The 18,335-nt window shown below is 47.6% G+C and overlaps 4 protein-coding genes across 10 annotated transcripts; 2 read left to right on the forward strand and 2 right to left on the reverse strand.

Moving 5' to 3' along the window:
- Positions 1-612: 612 nt before the first annotated feature.
- Positions 613-9,682, reverse strand: prr19 (proline rich 19). Of its 4 annotated transcripts, none has more exons than XM_085917530.1 (5): positions 8,800-9,084; positions 8,646-8,728; positions 7,413-8,327; positions 7,116-7,261; positions 613-717 (listed from the first exon to the last, which is right to left on the reverse strand). In XM_085917530.1, exons 2-5 carry the CDS (start codon positions 8,662-8,664, stop codon positions 664-666), a joined length of 1,134 nt encoding a protein of 377 aa, XP_085773656.1. In that variant the 5' UTR covers positions 8,665-8,728; positions 8,800-9,084; the 3' UTR covers positions 613-663. The 4 variants fall into 4 exon arrangements, with proteins under 4 accessions (XP_085773656.1, XP_085773655.1, XP_085773654.1 ...); XM_085917529.1 differs by lacking the exons at positions 613-717; positions 8,800-9,084 and adding exons at positions 5,986-7,039; positions 9,460-9,682; XM_085917528.1 differs by lacking the exon at positions 613-717 and adding an exon at positions 5,986-7,039 and having other exon boundaries at positions 8,856-9,081.
- Positions 2,030-6,748, forward strand: tlr21 (toll-like receptor 21). The gene is made up of 2 exons (XM_085917525.1): positions 2,030-2,059; positions 2,955-6,748. The coding sequence occupies exon 2, from the start codon at positions 3,024-3,026 to the stop codon at positions 5,958-5,960; it is 2,937 nt and encodes a 978-aa protein (XP_085773651.1). The 5' UTR covers positions 2,030-2,059; positions 2,955-3,023; the 3' UTR covers positions 5,961-6,748.
- On the forward strand, positions 9,063-11,440 carry pafah1b3 (platelet-activating factor acetylhydrolase, isoform Ib, gamma subunit). Of its 3 annotated transcripts, none has more exons than XM_085917534.1 (6): positions 9,063-9,437; positions 9,567-9,698; positions 10,140-10,229; positions 10,299-10,415; positions 10,486-10,608; positions 10,711-11,440. In XM_085917534.1, the coding sequence occupies exons 2-6, from the start codon at positions 9,618-9,620 to the stop codon at positions 10,969-10,971; spliced, it is 672 nt and encodes a 223-aa protein (XP_085773660.1). In that variant the 5' UTR covers positions 9,063-9,437; positions 9,567-9,617; the 3' UTR covers positions 10,972-11,440. The 3 variants fall into 3 exon arrangements, with proteins under 3 accessions (XP_085773660.1, XP_085773659.1, XP_085773661.1); XM_085917533.1 differs by having other exon boundaries at positions 9,064-9,421; XM_085917535.1 differs by lacking the exon at positions 9,063-9,437 and having other exon boundaries at positions 9,448-9,698.
- A 147-nt stretch (positions 11,441-11,587) lies between these two features.
- Positions 11,588-18,116, reverse strand: ceacam1 (CEA cell adhesion molecule 1). Of its 2 annotated transcripts, XM_085917524.1 has the most exons (13): positions 17,993-18,116; positions 17,630-17,923; positions 16,580-16,861; positions 16,172-16,435; positions 14,911-15,186; positions 14,594-14,845; positions 14,150-14,425; positions 13,818-14,069; positions 13,399-13,674; positions 13,080-13,331; positions 12,561-12,845; positions 12,067-12,315; positions 11,588-11,977 (listed from the first exon to the last, which is right to left on the reverse strand). In XM_085917524.1, exons 1-13 carry the CDS (start codon positions 18,036-18,038, stop codon positions 11,889-11,891), a joined length of 3,093 nt encoding a protein of 1,030 aa, XP_085773650.1. In that variant the 5' UTR covers positions 18,039-18,116; the 3' UTR covers positions 11,588-11,888. The 2 variants fall into 2 exon arrangements, with proteins under 2 accessions (XP_085773650.1, XP_085773649.1); XM_085917523.1 differs by having other exon boundaries at positions 14,150-14,845.
- Between the last annotated feature and the right edge of the window lie 219 nt (positions 18,117-18,335).

The following is an 18,335-nucleotide window of genomic DNA, read 5'->3' on the forward strand; positions in this document are numbered from 1 at the left end:
ACATACATACATACATACATACATACATACATACATACATACATACATACATACATACATACATACATACATACATACATACATACATACATACATACATACATAAATAAGGCATGATGTAACAAACGAATGTATAATTTCCGCATCACGGTTGAAAGAATTGGACGGATCTTAGCAATATCATGGAGGTGAAAAAAATGCAATCCTAGTTATATTCTTAATGTGTTTTTGAAAGGAGAGTCAAATAAAACACCGAAATTGGTTACAGTATCACTTTGGGGAATAGTACATTCAATTGAATTAAATAGGTGCTGATAATGAGCAGGACCAATGATCAACATCTCCGTTTTATCTGGGTTAAGAAGTAGAAAATTGAGACAGCCATTGTTAATCTCAGCAAGACACGCTCCCAGATTACAACAGATCCACGGATTTGTCATTGCTAACGGCATATTTAATTGGGTGTCATCCGCATAACATTGAAAACTAATCTAATATTTACGTATAACGTCTCCAAGCGGACAGATCGAGCTGGACAACCAACTGTGTTACGACGCAGATTTTATTGGAAAGAGAGAAGGGGAATGTGGCGAGCTGGAGGTCTGGCTGGGTTGAGCGACAACGTTCTGGGGGCTCGACTGGTGGACGGGAACTGTCACGCCACTACGGGTCGCACTCCACTGCGCGCCTGGCTGGCGGATGACTGAAACCAACCAACTGTAGAGGACAACAGAGTAAGCACACAGCAGGACAGGATGCAGCTGATAATCATGGTTGGGGTAAAGTGGTAGACAGGCGGCGGCGGTCAGAGAGAGTTCGTAAACAGGCAAATGGTCAGGTCGGGCGGCAAACTGAACTTGGGGGGGGTGAGAAAACGGGCAAGGTCGGCAACAGCAGTCGGCAGAGAGCGCGTAGTGAGCAACTGAGGAGCATCACCAGACAGACTGACAAGGACTGGCTAGGATGACGGAGTTTAAATGGAGCTGTTAATGAGGCATGAGGTGCATGTGATTTACTTGATTGGCAGGGCAGGTTAGTTATCGAAAGCTCATTATTTCTCAATATTGACTCATTATTTATTTTGACAATCACTCCCTTCCAAAGACTCCCTTGTAGATAGAGTCTTGCCCACTCTGCCTTTTATGCAAGAACCACACTTGAGGCAGTTTGGCCATTTTACGCTTGCAAGCGGAGAAAGCCATCAGCACCCTGTATGGTACAGAGGTGCTTGAAAGCAGTCTAACATTCACCTCTTGCAAGGGAATATTTGTTGAGAGAAAGCAGGGTGGGGGTGAGAGTGAACAGGTTTCGGGGGTCACTTCTGCAAAGTGGTTAATCAGTGCAGATAGTAGTGGAGCATTTTAGATAACTAACTAAGCAAGAATGTTTCCACATCATTTGGAAGGTTTCAACAAACTGATTGTGTAAAGTTTTAATGAGTCAAGGAAAGGTGGAAGGTTTTAAACAAATGATTCTAGTCTACATCCCAACATCAAAGTAAGCTGTCAACCCTAACACCTTCCATCACCCAATTGTGTCCGCGTGTAATTTTCAAATGTTTGTTTGGATTTGTTCTGATGAACTCACAACACTCTTATGAGTTGCTGTGCAATAACATCCTGCTCTCCACACCTTTTGTGAATTGTCTACACTGTTTGTACTATGTGTCCTCTCTGCATCCATTGCAACCTGGTCATCCTGGAAGAGGGACCCTCCCATCCGTGCTCTCTTCTCAAAGGTTCTCATTTCCCTTAATTGGAGTTTTGAGTTTTTCCTTGCCCTCCTGGGAGTTTAGGATCAGGGGATGTTTGAGAATATTTGTCATTTTTCACATGTCCTGAGTGTTGTTAGTCACCTAAATGTTGAACAGAGGCTGTGATGTACCAAAGTCAAATTCCTTGTTTGGCACGCTCAAGCATGGCGAATAAAAACTCTTGAATCTTCAACCTCTATTTGACGTCAGGAAAGTACCGGTGAATTGCAAAGGGCAACCGTGTCGTTCGACTTCCTCTTTCAGACAAAGAGAGAAGGCGACAAGACGCATTACTTTTGATATTGGGTAAGACTACATAATACTGCAATCGTTTCATTCTTTTCCAAATAGTACTCATATTTGCCTTTTCGTGCAGTGTTTGGTGCAGAGTGTGCAAAAGGTTGTCTTCTCACGAGGAAGTTGAAGTATTCTTTTGTTGCAATTATTTCTTCGTTTTGCGTGCAAACATCTCGAGTGTAAGATAATTGTTGTTTCTTTTGTAGAATTCCATTTTTTTGTTCACCTGAAGTGTCACGATCATGCCGGGACATTTTTTGATCGTGAATAATGACTTCACTCTTCACTATGTACACGCTGTGCTTTCGCTCTTGCAAATTTCATATGGTGCATATGATTGATGTGTGTTCAACAAGCCTGTTATTTAGATATTTATGAGGAGAAACGGGGGAAATTTAGTTTTCAATTGACATCATTAAAACAATTGCGCATATTTCTATCATGATCAAATATTTATTTTTTTCAGGCGCATCCTTCCCATAAAAATTCCATGACCTTTAGAAATGTGTTTATATGTGTGTTGTGAAGTCATTTTCAATTATTAGAATTATTTAATCATTCATAATTACATTCATAAATTAGACAATAGCTTTTGAGTCAATGAATTTTACATCACTGATTTATTATTTATTATTTTTTGAATAAGCCAGCATTTATTCTCAAATGCTGCTTGTTCTGCAGCTGGCAATGAGCCAGTATTCTTTCTTAAATGCTCCATGTTAAAAAAGACAAAGAAAGCGAAAGAAGAACAGTGTGCGCAGCTGGGCTCTTGTTGATAAAAAAGAGAAATGGTCATTGTTTATAAGGAAGTGTACCGTCAGCGTCAGCGTTGGGAATGTTCCCGTCGGTGAAGAAGCAGCGTGCATTTGATACCACTCATGTCTTATCCTTTTTCTCCCCTCAGATTTACTCGGATGTAGGTCCAAAATTAGCCTTTGAAGGACTGGGTGCAGTGCCAGGAGAACGCTGAGCCATGGCATCTCTCGTCTATCGGCTGGCGTGTCTTGCGCTGGTCCTCGCGGTGGCGGCGGCGTATACCTTCAAGAATTGCATTGAGATGAGGGATGAAGCCAGGAACCTTGGCTTCAAATGCATCCAACGTAAGGAGACCAATATCTCCGCCATCATGGATGACCTGTGGGACCATGTCATCAATCTCACCATCTGGGGCAACTCCATTCCGCACATTCCCGACAAAGCCTTCACCCGCTTCAAGGATCTTCAGCTGCTCCGGTTGGACAGCAACAATGTGAGCACCATTGACGCCTTGGCCTTTAGCGACCTGCATCAACTGAAGACTCTCAACTTGTCCTTCAACAACATCTCTCAGCTGAGCCCCTCGCTCTTTGCGAGCCTGCACAATCTCACATACCTCTTGCTGAAGGGCAATCAACTCAAGCGACTCCCAGTAGGAATTTTCTTTGCCGTGCACAAGCTTGGCACTTTAAGACTGGAGCAGAATCTCCTGAAAAACTTCTCAGAGATTGTCGAGTCAGTGTCCCGCTTAGGGAATCTGTCCATTCTGAAGCTCTGCCACAACAAGTTCACATCTTTGGAGCACAACCGCATTGCTTTCCCCAAGTCCCTCACCAAGTTGTACCTGTATCAAAACAAATTGTCCACGTTGGGATGCCAGCGCTCCTTCCTCTCGGGGGTGGAGATCTTGGATTTGTCCTACAATTCCAGACTGACCGCTGAGGATTTTGCCGGTTTGGACCTGGAACGAACCAACTACCTCAAATTAGACTCCACTGCGGTTGACGTAATCAAGCTTTTAAACGTCAGTAATATCCAGGCGGGCCACGTGGACTTCACCGGCACAGGTGTGAAGAGCAGCTCTCTGCTGCTTGAGCTGTGCGAGGTCCTGAGACGAAAGATGAAATATCTCAATGACCTGCGCCTGGGCAACAACGGCATACGAGATCTTGCAAATGACACGCTATCCCGTTGCCCCACAATCAGAAAGTCCCTGGATCTATCGCGAAATGAAATAAATAGCCTCCAGCAAAGAAGCTCAACCTGCCTCCATTTTCTTGGCGAGAATCGATCTTTAAAAACGATCACCATAGAGAATAACAAGCTAACCAGACTTTACTCGTGCAGGAATGTGAGACCTTTCCACAAGTTGGAGGAGCTGAAATTACGCTACAACCGAATCCTGAGGGTGTCCTCGTACGCCTTCCATCACACGCCAAACGTTGTCACCCTGAATTTAAACATCAACAACATCGCCTTTCTGGCTCAAAAAGCGCTCAAAGGGCTGGTCAGGCTCAGGACACTGCGTCTGGACAACAACCTCCTCACCGACCTCTTCTTGGACACCTTCGAAGACTTGACTGCACTGCAGACGCTCAACCTGCGCAACAATCGTATCTCTGTCATTTTCAACAAGACCTTCTACCGCCTTAACAATCTGGCAAGGCTGGACCTGGGAGGGAACAAGATCAACCGGATTTACCCCGCAGGATTTGAAGGACTCCGAAACCTGTCCAACTTATACTTGGACGGAAACCACCTGAAACAGATCGACACGTGCCTCCATCCCGTGTTTGAGGGCAGGCTTAAGGTCCTGGATTTGGAGAACAACTTTATTCACTTTTCCGGGCTCACCATCATATCGCCGTTTGTGAATCTCAGCAGACTCGAGGATTTGAAGTTGGGCAACCAGCGTCCCTACGGCCTCAAGGTGTTGCCACGCAAGTTTTTCCACGGCCTGGGTAACCTCACTTCTCTTTACCTCACCAACAATCAAATCTCGTACATTGCCATTGATGCCTTTGATGAGCTCAAGCGTCTGCGTTTCCTTACGCTAAACAAGTGCTGCGACGTGAACATTCCGCTACTGCCAGGCATCTTCAAGAACCTTCGCAACTTGAGCAAGTTGACTTTAGAGAACGCGGGCTTCCAGAACTTCTCCCGGGAGGTGTTTGGCAATCTCAGCCAGCTGCAGTCGTTGCAGCTCAACCACAATGGGATGCAAAGCCTTGACGTGGGCATGCTGCGTGACCTGCATCGTTTGCGTTACCTGGACATACGCAACCTTCCGCTCAGCTGCACCTGCCTCAACTCCCAGCTGCAGAACTGGACGGTGAGCAACCAAAGGGTCCAAGTAGTTTACGTCTACAACCTACCGTGCCAGGAGGGCCAGAAGAACTTCTACAACTTTGAGACAAACGTCTGCTACATAGACCTGGGTGAGTATCTCTTCTTCAGCACGGCGGTCGCCGTGGCGCTGTTGACAGTTATCCCGCTGTTTCACGTCAAACTCTACTGGAAAATGAAGTACGGCTACTATGTCTTTCGATCCTGGTTTGGCGAGCAGTGGCGCAAATTTAAGGAGGAGGAGGAGGATTGCACGTATGACGCATTTGTGTCATACAACTCCAACGACGAAGTGTGGGTCATGGAGCAGCTGCTGCCCAAGCTGGAAGGCAACGGCTCGTCTCTGAAACTTTGCCTGCATCACCGCGACTTTGAGCCCGGCCGGGACATTGTGGACAACATCGTGGCGGCTGTGTACAACAGCCGCAAGACCATCTGCGTGGTGAGTCGCAATTTCATCCAGAGCGAGTGGTGCTCCCTGGAGATCCAGCTGGCCAGCTACCGGCTCTTCGACGAACACCGTGACGTGCTCCTGCTTGTCTTCCTGGAGCCCGTCTCAGAACGCCAAATGTCCTCTTACCACCGCATGCGGAAGGTCATGCTCAAAAAGACGTATCTGCAGTGGCCTGCCTCGGACTGCATCAACCCCGAGCAGGCCCAGGAGCTCTTCTGGAATCAGTTGCGTCGTGCAGTAAAGGCTGGGAGCAAGCTGGAGATGGAGGACGGTGACAAAACTCGGGCGGCTACGGACGATTTGGGAGATTCTACTCAGACTCTCATAGCGGATGGAAACTATTATACTGATTAAAATAATTGTGCGACTAATTAGGGTGTTAGTCATCCAGGTCATTTAATCTGCAAAAGTTGAAGTGGAATTGTAAATGAGAAAGAAAAAAATAAAAGAAAATGTAATTCTTGATCTAATTGGCTATTTTGGTGAACAAATGTCACAGGCGTGTTATTAAAACACAAAGGAAGCGTTGGAAATTGTGAAATGCATCATGTTTCTTGCTTTGAGATACAAGCACCTCGACTAATGAGTTTTTGAGAAAGGACCCATTGCAATTTGGATTGACATTCCACATTTTCGAGGTTCACTGTGATCATTTTGGATTTCCCACTTTCACTCTTCTTTGTCTGACTGTTTATGAGAGAACAAAAAAAGCATACAAGATGTGAACAGAAAGCGAGTTCAAAGAGAATTAATGGTAGAAAAATTCTTCTGTCCTATGTGCAGAGGGTGGCGCTGGGCCAGATGAAAATCAAGGTTTGAATCTGCTTAATTCTTTTTCAAAAAATGCACAACCCTTCAGAATAAAGTGTTTGGACTTGGGGGGGCAACACGGAGCATATTATTGCTGAGAATACGTTGCCTTTTGGGGTTTTGGGTGAATACAATAGCTAGTACAATTTCCTGTGGTAAAAGGACAAGGGCTTGGGACTTGACAAGGATGCAAATAAAGATGGAGGACTGGAAGATGGCTGGTAACGGTGGTCGTGGAAGGAGGTTAAAGGTTGTGAGAACGAAATGGGGCCGGGGAAGTACTGTTGACTTTCAAAAAAGGTTTCCCGCTTGAGGGGAAAGCTCTGGGGTGAATATCGGGCTGCCAGCTCCTGGTGGGCGCCAAGTTGCGTGCAGCTCGCCTGCGATCGACTCAACCTCCTCTGTGCAAAACAGTCCTCAAATGAACCCACAGTGTGGTCCGTTTTGAAAAAGCTGTGCGTTGCCCGTTCCGCTCGACAGGGGGGAGACGGGCCAAACAAGTGATGAACCTCTGTCGAGGAGGAGTCGAAATCCATGCTGAACTCCGGGGAGACGCGAGGCCTGAAGATGTCCTCCAAGAAGCCTGCCGAGGTGTTCATGGGGCTGCTTTGCCAAGCGTCGGTCTTCTCAGAAGACAAAGTAAGGTGCAGGAGGCTAAAGGCTTTGCTACAAGAAAAAAAATACATCAGACATTCATACCTGGCTGAAGTGCTGCTGTGGCGAGCTCCTGAGATCCCAGGAAACGTGTTGCCTTCCCTTCCATGTGTTTTCCAAAGCGGAAGCATCCTTGCTGCCGAAGTAGAAGGAATCCGCAGAGTGAACTTGAAATGGTGCTGGGAACGTGTCTAATAACAAAACAAGAATCCACAGCTGTTTATCAAATTAAAGGCCATAAATTAACAGGGGTTAATGTTTGACAGATACGAGTGCGGCATATTTTAGTTGGAGGTTCTCATGGATGATTCTGGGCTCTCTGGCGCTTGTGGCGTCACTTACCTGGCATCAAGCGTCCATCCCAGTCTTTCCGGGTGGGATATTGGACTTCTGTACTTGGATGATGGTGGAGGTCCGTGGTCGAGTTCATGCGGAGAAGGTTCTGCTGCAGGCGCTGGCCGTGCGCCGCTCGCAGAGCCCGCACCAGCACCTCCCTGCTCTCCGCCACCACGTTCCTCTTCCTCATTAAGGGGAAGCGCAAGGCTTCGCACAGGCGCCGTGCCACCACAGCGACAGACTTACAGCCAGTGTCCTCTCTTTGGGCATAAGTGTCTGCCTTGGTTTCCACGGCGACAGGCTGACAGCGAATCGGGCTAGGCGGTGGGCGCGTGTCAGGGGGGTTCCTTTTCTGAGGCGTGCGTTCAGCAGAGGATGGCAGCCCCTGGCACAAATAGTTTTTTGCTGGATGTTGTTTTCTTTGGTCCGGCGTCACATCTGACGCCACGCTATTGTTGTCACGTCCCTCAGTGGCTCCGGCTTCCTCATCTGGACCACTTGCAGCAGTCATGACGTGCGAGGACATCGCCTTTGTCTTCTTGACCCTGGCCTCCCTCTTCCCCAGTAACAGCCGCTCGATGTCAATGGACTTCACCTTGCGGTTGAAAAGCCCACGGCAGCCGGTGAGGCGGGCCTCCGTGATGACACTGGCTTCTTGCGTGGGAGCCAGCGCTTCACAGATCAGCGGCGGCGGGGTCGACATGCCGTCCCTCCTGCACCCGTGCCGGCAGCACCCGTACGGTTGCCTGACATCCAGGCTGCCCTGAGCGTGGCAGGGGCGTGCTTTGAGCTTGCAGGCGTCCTTGCTGCCTCTCATCTGACTGCGCTCCTTATGTGACTTCAGGCGTTTCATTTTGTGCTTGCTCACGTCCGCTTTAGAGGTCCTCATGGATTGTCTCTCTGCCGAGTGGCTCATCTTGACTTGAGAGACAAAACAAACAAAAGACACAAAATTAAACACGTTTTAAACTAAAAATAAAATACTTCTGAAAATGTTTTGCCATACTGCCGGTATACTCATATCGCCCTATTTTAAGCTACAGATGTGCCTTGAGATACAAGTGCTGTCGGGTGGCAGTCAATTCCACTCACTCACTGCAGAACAAGCAGCAGTTTAGCAGATAGTCTACAATTATTTCAATTCTATCCAAAACTGAACATTGATTTTTTTTTTGCGCGTGCAAGTAAAGCTAACGTGGCCGCGTTGCAGATATTCGATCAAAAGTTCACTTTACTCACAAACTGGCGAGGGCGCCATCTAACGGACGTCGGCAGAGCCAAAACAGGAGCCTGACTGATCAGGATCAAAGAGCCCACCACACCTGCAAAATAAATCGTTATTCTTTTTTTTAATAAAACGTGCAGTGATAGTGAACGGTACAATCGATCCCACCCGTTAGCCGTATGCAGGTCTACCAGCTGCAGCTGCAATTTTAACGGAAGACGCACCTAAATGACGTTACTTGCACGCCGCCCAATTTAACTACAAACAACTTGAGCCGCATGAGGCAGAATTAACAACAAACCCGACGAATGAACCTTACAATTAAATTAATTCAAAAACAACTGCCGACATCACAACTAATTTTAAAGTTTTAACCGTCACCCCAAATGCGACGCGTTTATGCGCCAGGCATGCGCAGTTGTGGCGCTCTCAAACGTCGCTCGACCGGACCATTGACACATTCCTAAAGGAGTCCCACAGCGTAGTTTCTCTCATTTCCCCATTTAAACGTTATGAAGCCCTGTAATTACATATCTAATATTTTTTTTCCAATGGTGAATCGTGATTGTAAAATACCGCCAAGGGAATGAAATGTTTCGAAACAATGCACCGTTATCCCCACAGGATTGCAGTGGTACGTGCCATCAGCGTGAACCTCACTTCCTGAAACGGATTTGGGGAGATGATGACACGATTTTGTACTATTTAATTATCCATTTCAACGTTCACGTAAATTCACACTGGTTTGTTCCATCATATAGCCTGGCGCACAATTATTTCAACGACTAAGGTAAACAAGCCACATTGTAAGTTGGAAAAAAAACTCACAAGCTAGCCGCCGGTGCTAATTTAATTGGCGTCTGAAACGACCGCCCGGTTAGCCGTGTTGTCTAGACTGTTTTCTTTTTCTCTTTTGGTTTGGGCCGTTGAGACAGAAAGAGCCTAAGTCATACGTGGCGGCTTTTAAACGCTGATCGGGGCCGACCATGAGCGCCGACGAGAAGAACCCGGCCGCCACACCCACCGCCTGTTTGGACACCCAGGGAGACGGACGATGGATGTCGATGGTGTGTTCATAACGTAATTTAAATTAGCGTATCCCCCCCCCCCCCCCCCCCCCCCCCACACACACACACACACACACAGTCACGACATTGTAGGCAGACGGCCAAATTACATGCAATTTACATGCACTTTCAAAACCTCTGCCCCATCTGCTAATAATTGACGCAGGGCTAGAATGACTACACCACAAAAATAGGTCCACTCAAAATTTTGGCCTCGGAACTTCGCCGGCGCTGTTATACATCCACACATTACCAGTCTTCATCCAGTCTAGCCACACCTTACTGCAATAAACTACTTATGACTGTTAAAGTCGAGCAGCACTCTCTATTGGCAGAAAGGGCAGATTCAGCCAAAGCCCCATTGTGGTGGCATCACAAAGATAATATAATATCCTTCAATATGGCAGTTCCTGTATTGATAGTTCTTCTGCCCATGTGCAGCACAACCGCTTCCTGTCCGACAGCAAAGACAAAGAACCTGACGTCCTCTTCGTCGGTGACTTTCTGGTGCAGCACATGCATCAATTTGGTGTAAGAAACCATCCTTTGTGTCCACCCTTCTAAATTTATGTTCATGTGCAAGCCAGATATATTTTGCAGGTGTGGCGACAACTCTTCTCCCCACTCCACGCCCTGAATTTCGGGGTTGGCAGTGATGCCACGCAGCACGTGCTCTGGAGACTGACCAACGGTGAACTGGACCACATCAGCCCAAAGGTATTGTGCACATCATCAGTTTTCGGTGCATGGACACAGTGACGTCATCCCAACGCTTCTGGCGCACCAGATCGTTGTTCTGTGGGTGGGGACTCAAAACCACGGACATACCGCAGAGCAGATCTGCGGTGGCATCATGGAAATCGTCCAAGTGGTCAAGAACAAGCTGCCGCACGCTCACACGCTCGTGCTGGTAAGTCGTCACGCCTCCGTTAAGGATCAGTACTGGTATGGCCGATAGCGGCATCTGCTTTTGTTTTTTTTCAACCTGAACATCCATCCCTCTTCCATGCAGGGACTCCTGCCCAGAGGTAAGTCCCCAAACCCGCTGCGTGAGCGCAACGCCGAGGTCAACCAGTTGGTGCGGGCGGCCGTCGCCGGCCTCGCTCACGCCTCCTTCCTGAACGTGGACCCGGGCTTCGTGCACTCCAACGGCAGCATCTCCCACCAGGACATGTACGACTACCTTCACCTCAGCCCGCAGGCCTACCAGGCTGTGTGCGAGCCGCTGCAAACCCACCTCAAATCCATGCTAGACAGGTCTGCCGAGAACTGAGTAACACATACACACATGCGCACGTATAGACGACTCGCACTGGTCCCTCATACCCGCTAGCTTAGCAAGAATGCCGAATAATATCGATGACAACGCATCGGTGGGCGACGTGGTTGCCAATCACTGTTACAGGTAATGGGACCAAAACACTTGAAATGAAAATAGTGAAATAATAATTATGAAATAAATGTGAAATGCTGGAGAAGGAGACTAATGTCCAGATGAAGCTCCCACTCCTGTTTTTTTCCCGCGATGACGCTCCTCCTCCGACTTCATCCATGTCCTTAAGCACTTTTTGCTGTTGTACTGTAGTTCAAAACAACAAACGCCACAAATGAGTTTGTTGTACAAGTCATGTGTCGGGAGGTGCCGCTCCTATTTGGCCTTCAGGAAAATTCCATTGCTTCAATTTGCGAGCAGTGTAAGCTGAGAAGACAAATTAAAGAAAAACAACAGCATTCTTTTAGTGGGTGTGATTTTTTTGTATATTTACTGGCCAGTCTTCTGCTATGTCCTCCACTTCAGAGAAATGCTGGTACATACTGACGTGAGTCTCGTGCCGTTCACCAGATTTGGATGTAAATATCCCCAAATTAAACGGACAAAACAAAACGGCCCGAGGATCAACCAGTCTTCCAAGTTTTATTGATTTCGCAAAAAATACTACAAGTCAACACCTGATAGTCTAAACACACATCATACGGTTTGATCTCACACGACTTTGGCCAAAAGTGCAAGAGCTGATTGTTAGCAAATAATGAAGCCACTTTGAAAGTAGGAAAAGCACGTTCCAGTGCAGTGACAGCAATAATCACAAAGTGCTGCCGTCAAAAACAAAAATGAAGAATAACAGATGATGTCTCCGCCGCCTTTCCGAGCTGACCGACAACGGGACGCCACGAATGATTTGGAGCTACTCAGTGGAAGAGAGCCTGGACGGACACGATCAAAACACTTATGATCACCAGATATGTGTGCGATATGGACTGGAGGGCAGAAGCGGAACCTGGGGGGAAAATCACATTTCAGAGAATTGAAGAAAATTTCTCATTTTCTGCCCATGATGGATTGCCGTTGAAGGAGAGTCATACTCACCAAAAGGGCTGATCGACTTGGTGCGCGACATGCTGATGTTGGTGACGGGGTTGGTCGCCTTGCACGTGTAGTTTGACTCCAGCAACGGAATTTGGATGACGCTGCCCGAGGCAACGGTCGATGAGGGGATGTCATTTAGGAACCACTCGTATTCACTTTCTGGCCGGGAATCGGCCATGCACGTGATGGTTACGGTGAAGAGTTCTTTGGACAGCTCCGGACCCAAAATAGTCACACTGAGGGGGCCGTCTGCAAGTGGAACGAGCGGTCAAACAAGCCAGAGATTTGTTTTTCTTTTTTTGTAAGGTGCCAATCACAATATGGTTTACATTTATCCATCGAATAATAATAATAAGACCTATTAATATAATAATAATATTAATAATAATATAATATTATTAATAATAATAATTTGTCCTGATTCTGGTCAGCGTTTGAGCTGAGGCCTATTCCGGCTGTCGGTAAGCAAAAACTTCAATTTGTTCAGTACTCACAGTTGACCAGGAGCTCGTACGCAGGGCTTTTGTGAGACCCGACCAAATTGCTGGCGATACACTCATACGCGCTGTCCTCGTAGCGTGTCAAGGGCGTGAAGTGAAGCTTGTTTTCTTCCATGTGGTATTGGGAGTGATTGGTAGCGGACCAGTTTGCCGCCAGCTGCGTGCCGTTTTTCCTCCACTGGATGGACGTGTACGGCCCGTCCACCACGCACGTCAACGTGAAGTTGTCGCCGTCGATGGGAATCGTGTCGTTTTCCACCTTCACTGACTTGATGTCCTCTGAAAATGACAACATGCTCCAAGCTGAAAGTCTCTTTTTGTCAAAGAGCAACTAGAGTTACAAATATTAAGCTCTCTGAACTGCTTGTTGGCTCCATCCTTCTGGGCCTTAGTTTGTTTTGTGTTTTGCTGCCATGCTCTGACCTCACGCATAAAAAAAAAAACTTAACTGTAAATTGTAACTGATGTTAGTCACCAGAACATAGACATTTGGACGCTGTTGTGGATTCTTACCAATAACGTGGAGCATCAGGGTTCTAGTAACGTTCTTTCCTGACACGGGATTGCGGGCCATGCAGGTGTATTGTCCGCTCATGTTTAGCGTTAGAGGAGGCGTCTCAAACACGGAGCTATTGGCGACCAAGGTGATGTTGTGCCACCAGCTGAAGTGACTATCGGGCAGCGACACTGCTGAGCAGCTGAAGTTCACCGACTGTCCCTCCACGGCCACGGGTGGACCGTAAACCATCGGCGTCTCTGGTCCAACTGCAGCAATAAAGCATGAAGTTGATTTGGCACCGATTTCACCGTTTGATGTCTACGTCATACTCACAGTTGACAAGAAGCAAGTGAGGAGGGCTTAGCATGTGTTGAACCGGATTGAAAGCCCAACAATGGTACTCTCCGGAATCATTACGGTGCAGCTCGTTGAACGTGACGGTCCGGTTATCAGAGGACATGGCGATCCTGGCGTCGGTGATCAACAGCTCTCCGTTCTTTTGCCACAACACATGGTCAGCGGGCCCAGACACGTTGCACATCAACATGTAAGCGTATCCTTCCACGGGAGGATGCATGGACATATTTATGTGGACATATTTGATGTGCTCTGGAAAAAAATAACAAATGGGTTATTTGCTGGTTGTTGTCAGCCATATAAATTGATATTTGTCACGGTAGCTAGTTTTAACGTGTTGTAACACCGACTGTCGCAGTGATGGTTCTTGGTGGAAAATGTTCACAAGGTCTCACCGAGAACGGTCAGCACTGTATAGGCCGAGCTGTTGTGGCCAGTGACGGTGTTGCGGGCCGTGCAGGTATACGTCCCGCTCATGTTGGTGCTGAGAGCACTTGTCTCGTACATAGAGGTGTTGGCCACATTCGTGCCATTGAAGGACCACGTGTACTGACTGAGCGGGTACGATGAGGCGCTGCAACTGAGTGTGACGTTGCTTCCTTCCACCGTCACGTTGGGCGACGTGATGTGAGGCATTCCGGGTCCATCTAAAACGTCAAATTTGTATTCTCGTTTGTCACAGCACAGATACACTGGTGGTTGTGTCATCTCATGTAAAAATTCTCACATATGACGTTGAGGGTATAATTTTCACTGGTGAAGCTGCTGAGAGGGTTAGAAGCACTGCACGTGTAATTGCCGTTGTGGGACAGCGACACAGGCTCAAAGGTGAGGGTGGCGTTGTTCCAGGAGAGGCTCGTGTTGCCATCCGTGTACAGCGGGGCTCCGTCTTGCGTCCAGGTGATGGACTCCACGCTTCCTACGGTCTCGCAGGTGAGGCTAAACGTGTGGTTCAGGATCGGGTTTGCACCCGCCACCATTACCGAGGCCATGCGCACCGGAGCTGTGGAAAGGTTGAGCCCAGGGAAGAGATGGAGCATCAACATTTCCCCATACATTGGACAGGGGGTCCACCATTGGACGATCGAATATAACAAAATGTGAGAATCGAATATTGCAGTTTCTGTCAGAGGCCATTTGAAGAAATTAAATAATGAGTCACTCCACTTACCCAAAACAGTGAGCGTGTGATACGCGGTGCTGTTTTTCCCAGTGACATTGTTGAAGGCTGTGCAGGTGTATGTCCCACTCATGTTGAGCGCCAGCGGGCTGGTCAGGTATTCGGAGGTGTCAGCCACCTTGGTTTCGTTGAAGTGCCAGCTGTACACGCTTGGAGGATGCGAGCTGCTGGAACAATTGAGGAGAACCTGGTTTCCAGTCAGGGCCATGGAAGGTCCTGTAATCACCGGCGTCTGTGGGCCGTCTTCAAAAATAATTAACACAAGATTACTTTTACTTGAATCAGTAGACCACATGTTTTTGACTTACAGAAGACTTCCAGGGTGTAGGGACTGCTGGTCATGTTGCTCACTGCATTGGAAGCATGACACGTGTACTGGCCAGCATCGGAGGGCTGGGCCGGGTTCAGAGTCAGCGTCCGGTTCTCCACATCAAAGATGGTGGTATTGTCAGCGGACACCAGGTTGCCATTCTTCATCCATTGGATGACTTCTGCCTCTCCGCTCACGTGACAGTTGAGGGTGAAGGGCACCTCGGCCACCGCCACTCCGTCCGTGTGGTTCACCGCAATGGCCGTTATTGGCGCTGTGGGACCGATTCTTGTTTAGGGTAAAACATCATTGGAAGGAGATTTGATGTTAGTTTTTGTCTCAAGTGTGAGATTAACTTCTTCACCCTTAGCCCAAAAACATTCCAGCACTTGAGCCCGCATGAAACCGCCTCGTCGTTGTTTGGGAAAGCACCACTTCAAGTGTGTTGTGATGTGTGGGCACTACTGTCAATCTGAAAGGACAATAATATAACATCCATTTTCTAACGCTTGTCCTGTTGAGTCCGCCTACTCCCTGGATTAAATGCCAGTCACTCGTAAGGACAGCAACCTTCTATTTCTCCATCCACTTATTTTCTGCAGTTTAATACCTGTGACAGGTAGTAACCGAAACCTCCTCTAGATGGCCAGTCATTCACAGAACATGACTACCGGCCATTGAGACATCAATTTTCTACTTATTTTGTTCTAGGTCATGGTAAAATGAGTCTATTTTAGCTGATTGTAGGTAGAAGGCAAACTCTTCCTTGGATTGGTTGCCATCTTAGGAAAAATATAGACCTAAAACCGGACAGACGTTTTGTGCCGCTTATCGCATGCAAGGTCACTCATAAACAAACTCTCACGCATAAAATCTACTTTCAACCGCTTGTTCTATTCCAAAAAACTGCAACAACTGGAATCTATACCAGTTAACTGGCTCAAAGGCAGACCTGGATTGTTCATCAGTCAATCACAGGGCACAAACAAACAGATGAACAGCCACTTTTTTTTTGCTGTTTATCGCATTCAGGCTCATGGCAAACTAGAGCATCCAGAAACTGGAAACGCTCCATCCATTTGGGAAACTGGGCCCTGTACCAATTGAACGTTGTCCAAAGACAGACAAAACCCAGAGGAGTCACCATTCAGTCCTTAGATCTAGACTACCATATATGGATTAATCTATTTGCTCATGAACGGCGGAGTTCACGGGCCGCAAACAGACACTCTCTCGTGCAACAGAAGAGCCAACCTTACCCATGATCCTGATCATTGTGCTCACACTGCTGAACCTGGACGTGACAGAGTTGTGCAGGAGACACTGGTAGTCCCCCGAGTGGTTCTCTCCAACCATCGATAGCTCAAGAATTGCCCCGCTGTGGTTGAGGTTCATCCCATTCAACATCCACTGGATTGTTGCAGCAGGTTTGGACTTGGCCGAGCAAGTCAGCGTAATGTCTGAGCCTGTGATGTGGGTGTGCACCGGGGGCGAGACTGACACTGCGGCGTTTGTGGGTCCATCTGGAGGAACAAAAGGAATGGTGGGAAATAGTACTGGACAGACTACTGAGCGTGAGATATATTGTAGAAGCATCAGCAATGGTGCTTAATATTAAAAAAAGACCATATTTAACACCAAAAACACTTTTGGGGCCTGCAACTTACAGCTGATGTTGAATTGAGCAGACGAGCTGATTCCCTGGCTAATGCCGTTGGTCACGTTACAGCTGAACGGGCCCTCGTCGTAGCGTGTCACTTTGCTGAGGGTGAGCACGGCGCCGTCATGGCTGAAGTGCACATATTCTCCGGGCGTCACCTCGGCCGTGTTGTTGAGCCACATGAAGGACAGGGAAGTGCCCGTGAGCACGGCACAAGTGAGCGCCACGGTGTCGTTGAACTCCACCAGGTCGGTGCCATTTGCAGACATTGTCACGCCCGAAATAGGCTCTGTGGATAAAGAAGGGCTCACAAAAGTGTTTTCAAATGATTTGTAATGTGGTCAAACTTAAAGTGGCAAAAGTAGGGAGTCAAAGTATGGATTCGATCCCTTAAGTATAAGAAAAAAGTGCAGACTTAACTATATAAGACACTTCTGAATAACTTTGCAACAATATAAAGTCAAGTTAATTTATATAGCCCTTAATCACAGAAAAGTCTCAAAGGGAGGGAGTAAAACTTCAAATTTCTGCTCACAAAATAGCTTCCCTCTTGTGTGTATGTTTGAAAGATACTGGAGCAGGCTCTTAGAGACAGCAAAGCTCTTCTGCGTTGTTACATGTCTTTGGGAAAAAACAAAACGGCACACTATGCTGACTTTCAACTGTAACGTGGAAAGACTTGTCAAGTCATGCATCTGGTTTGCGGATGTCATATCCAAGTCAAGTTCCATAAGTTTTAGCCAAGTAAGCCAGAAGTCCGAAAATCAACGGCTTGAGTTTGACTACTGTCAAGTGATTAGAGTCCCCCATATCTGCTGGATTGCTCCCCAATCCATCACAGGGCAGGACAGACACATCCATCCATCCATCCATCCATCCATCCATCCATCCATCCATCCATCCATCCATCCATCCATCCATCCATCCATCCATCCATCCATCCATCCATCCATCCATCCATCCATCCACATGCAGACAGACAACCGTGTAATCAATGAATCCATGTTCTACTGCGTATCCTGGGCTATCCAGCTACTCTCCACAAACGACGCCTTACCTTGAACCGACAGCACTAACTGTGAAGCGGAGGAACCCACATCTTGGAGCGTGTACGTCCCGGACTCACTCAACCCGAGCGACATCACCGTCAACGCTGAGGTGGTGGCGTTGAACACCACCCTGCCCGTCCAGTTGGCGGCAGTGACCGTACCGCCGGGGAATATGATGACCACCAGGTTATTGTTGAAGAGCCACGCGCCCGTGCTAACTTGGTTCTGGCTGAAAAGGGTGACATTCTTCCCCACTGCGATTGGGTTCTCCGAGGCGAATATTCCTTGACCCTGCGCACGATCTACAGACAGGGAAAATGGTCTTTAGCGGTGCTTCATTATCATTTGATTCAGAGAGATTTTAATCTTACCTGCTGAGCAGAAAAACAGCGATATGATGATGAGACACACTAACATGATGCGTTCCCCAAGGCCTTCTCAGCAAAACTAATTGATGGCCAATCCTGCTCGCTGCCTTGATAGCAAATATTTGCTGTGCACAACTTTGTGTTGATGCAAATGCTCAACGCTGCCACCACAAAGCCACCACGCCCTGTTTTGCCCTGATCCTCCCGGAGCTGCACCGCAGGAGTGTCCATTTACTGTAAACCTCTCTTGTCCGGCAACTTTCCATCCACTTGTCGTGGGAGTGGGGGGAACACAATGACGCTTTCCTTTCAACGTTAACTTAAGGACCTTTGAGCTCGAGCAACA

Source organism: Syngnathus leptorhynchus, chromosome 8 (genome assembly GCF_054491065.1).
Source record: "Syngnathus leptorhynchus isolate UIUO chromosome 8, UIUO_Slep, whole genome shotgun sequence".
Taxonomy (NCBI): domain Eukaryota; kingdom Metazoa; phylum Chordata; class Actinopteri; order Syngnathiformes; family Syngnathidae; genus Syngnathus; species Syngnathus leptorhynchus.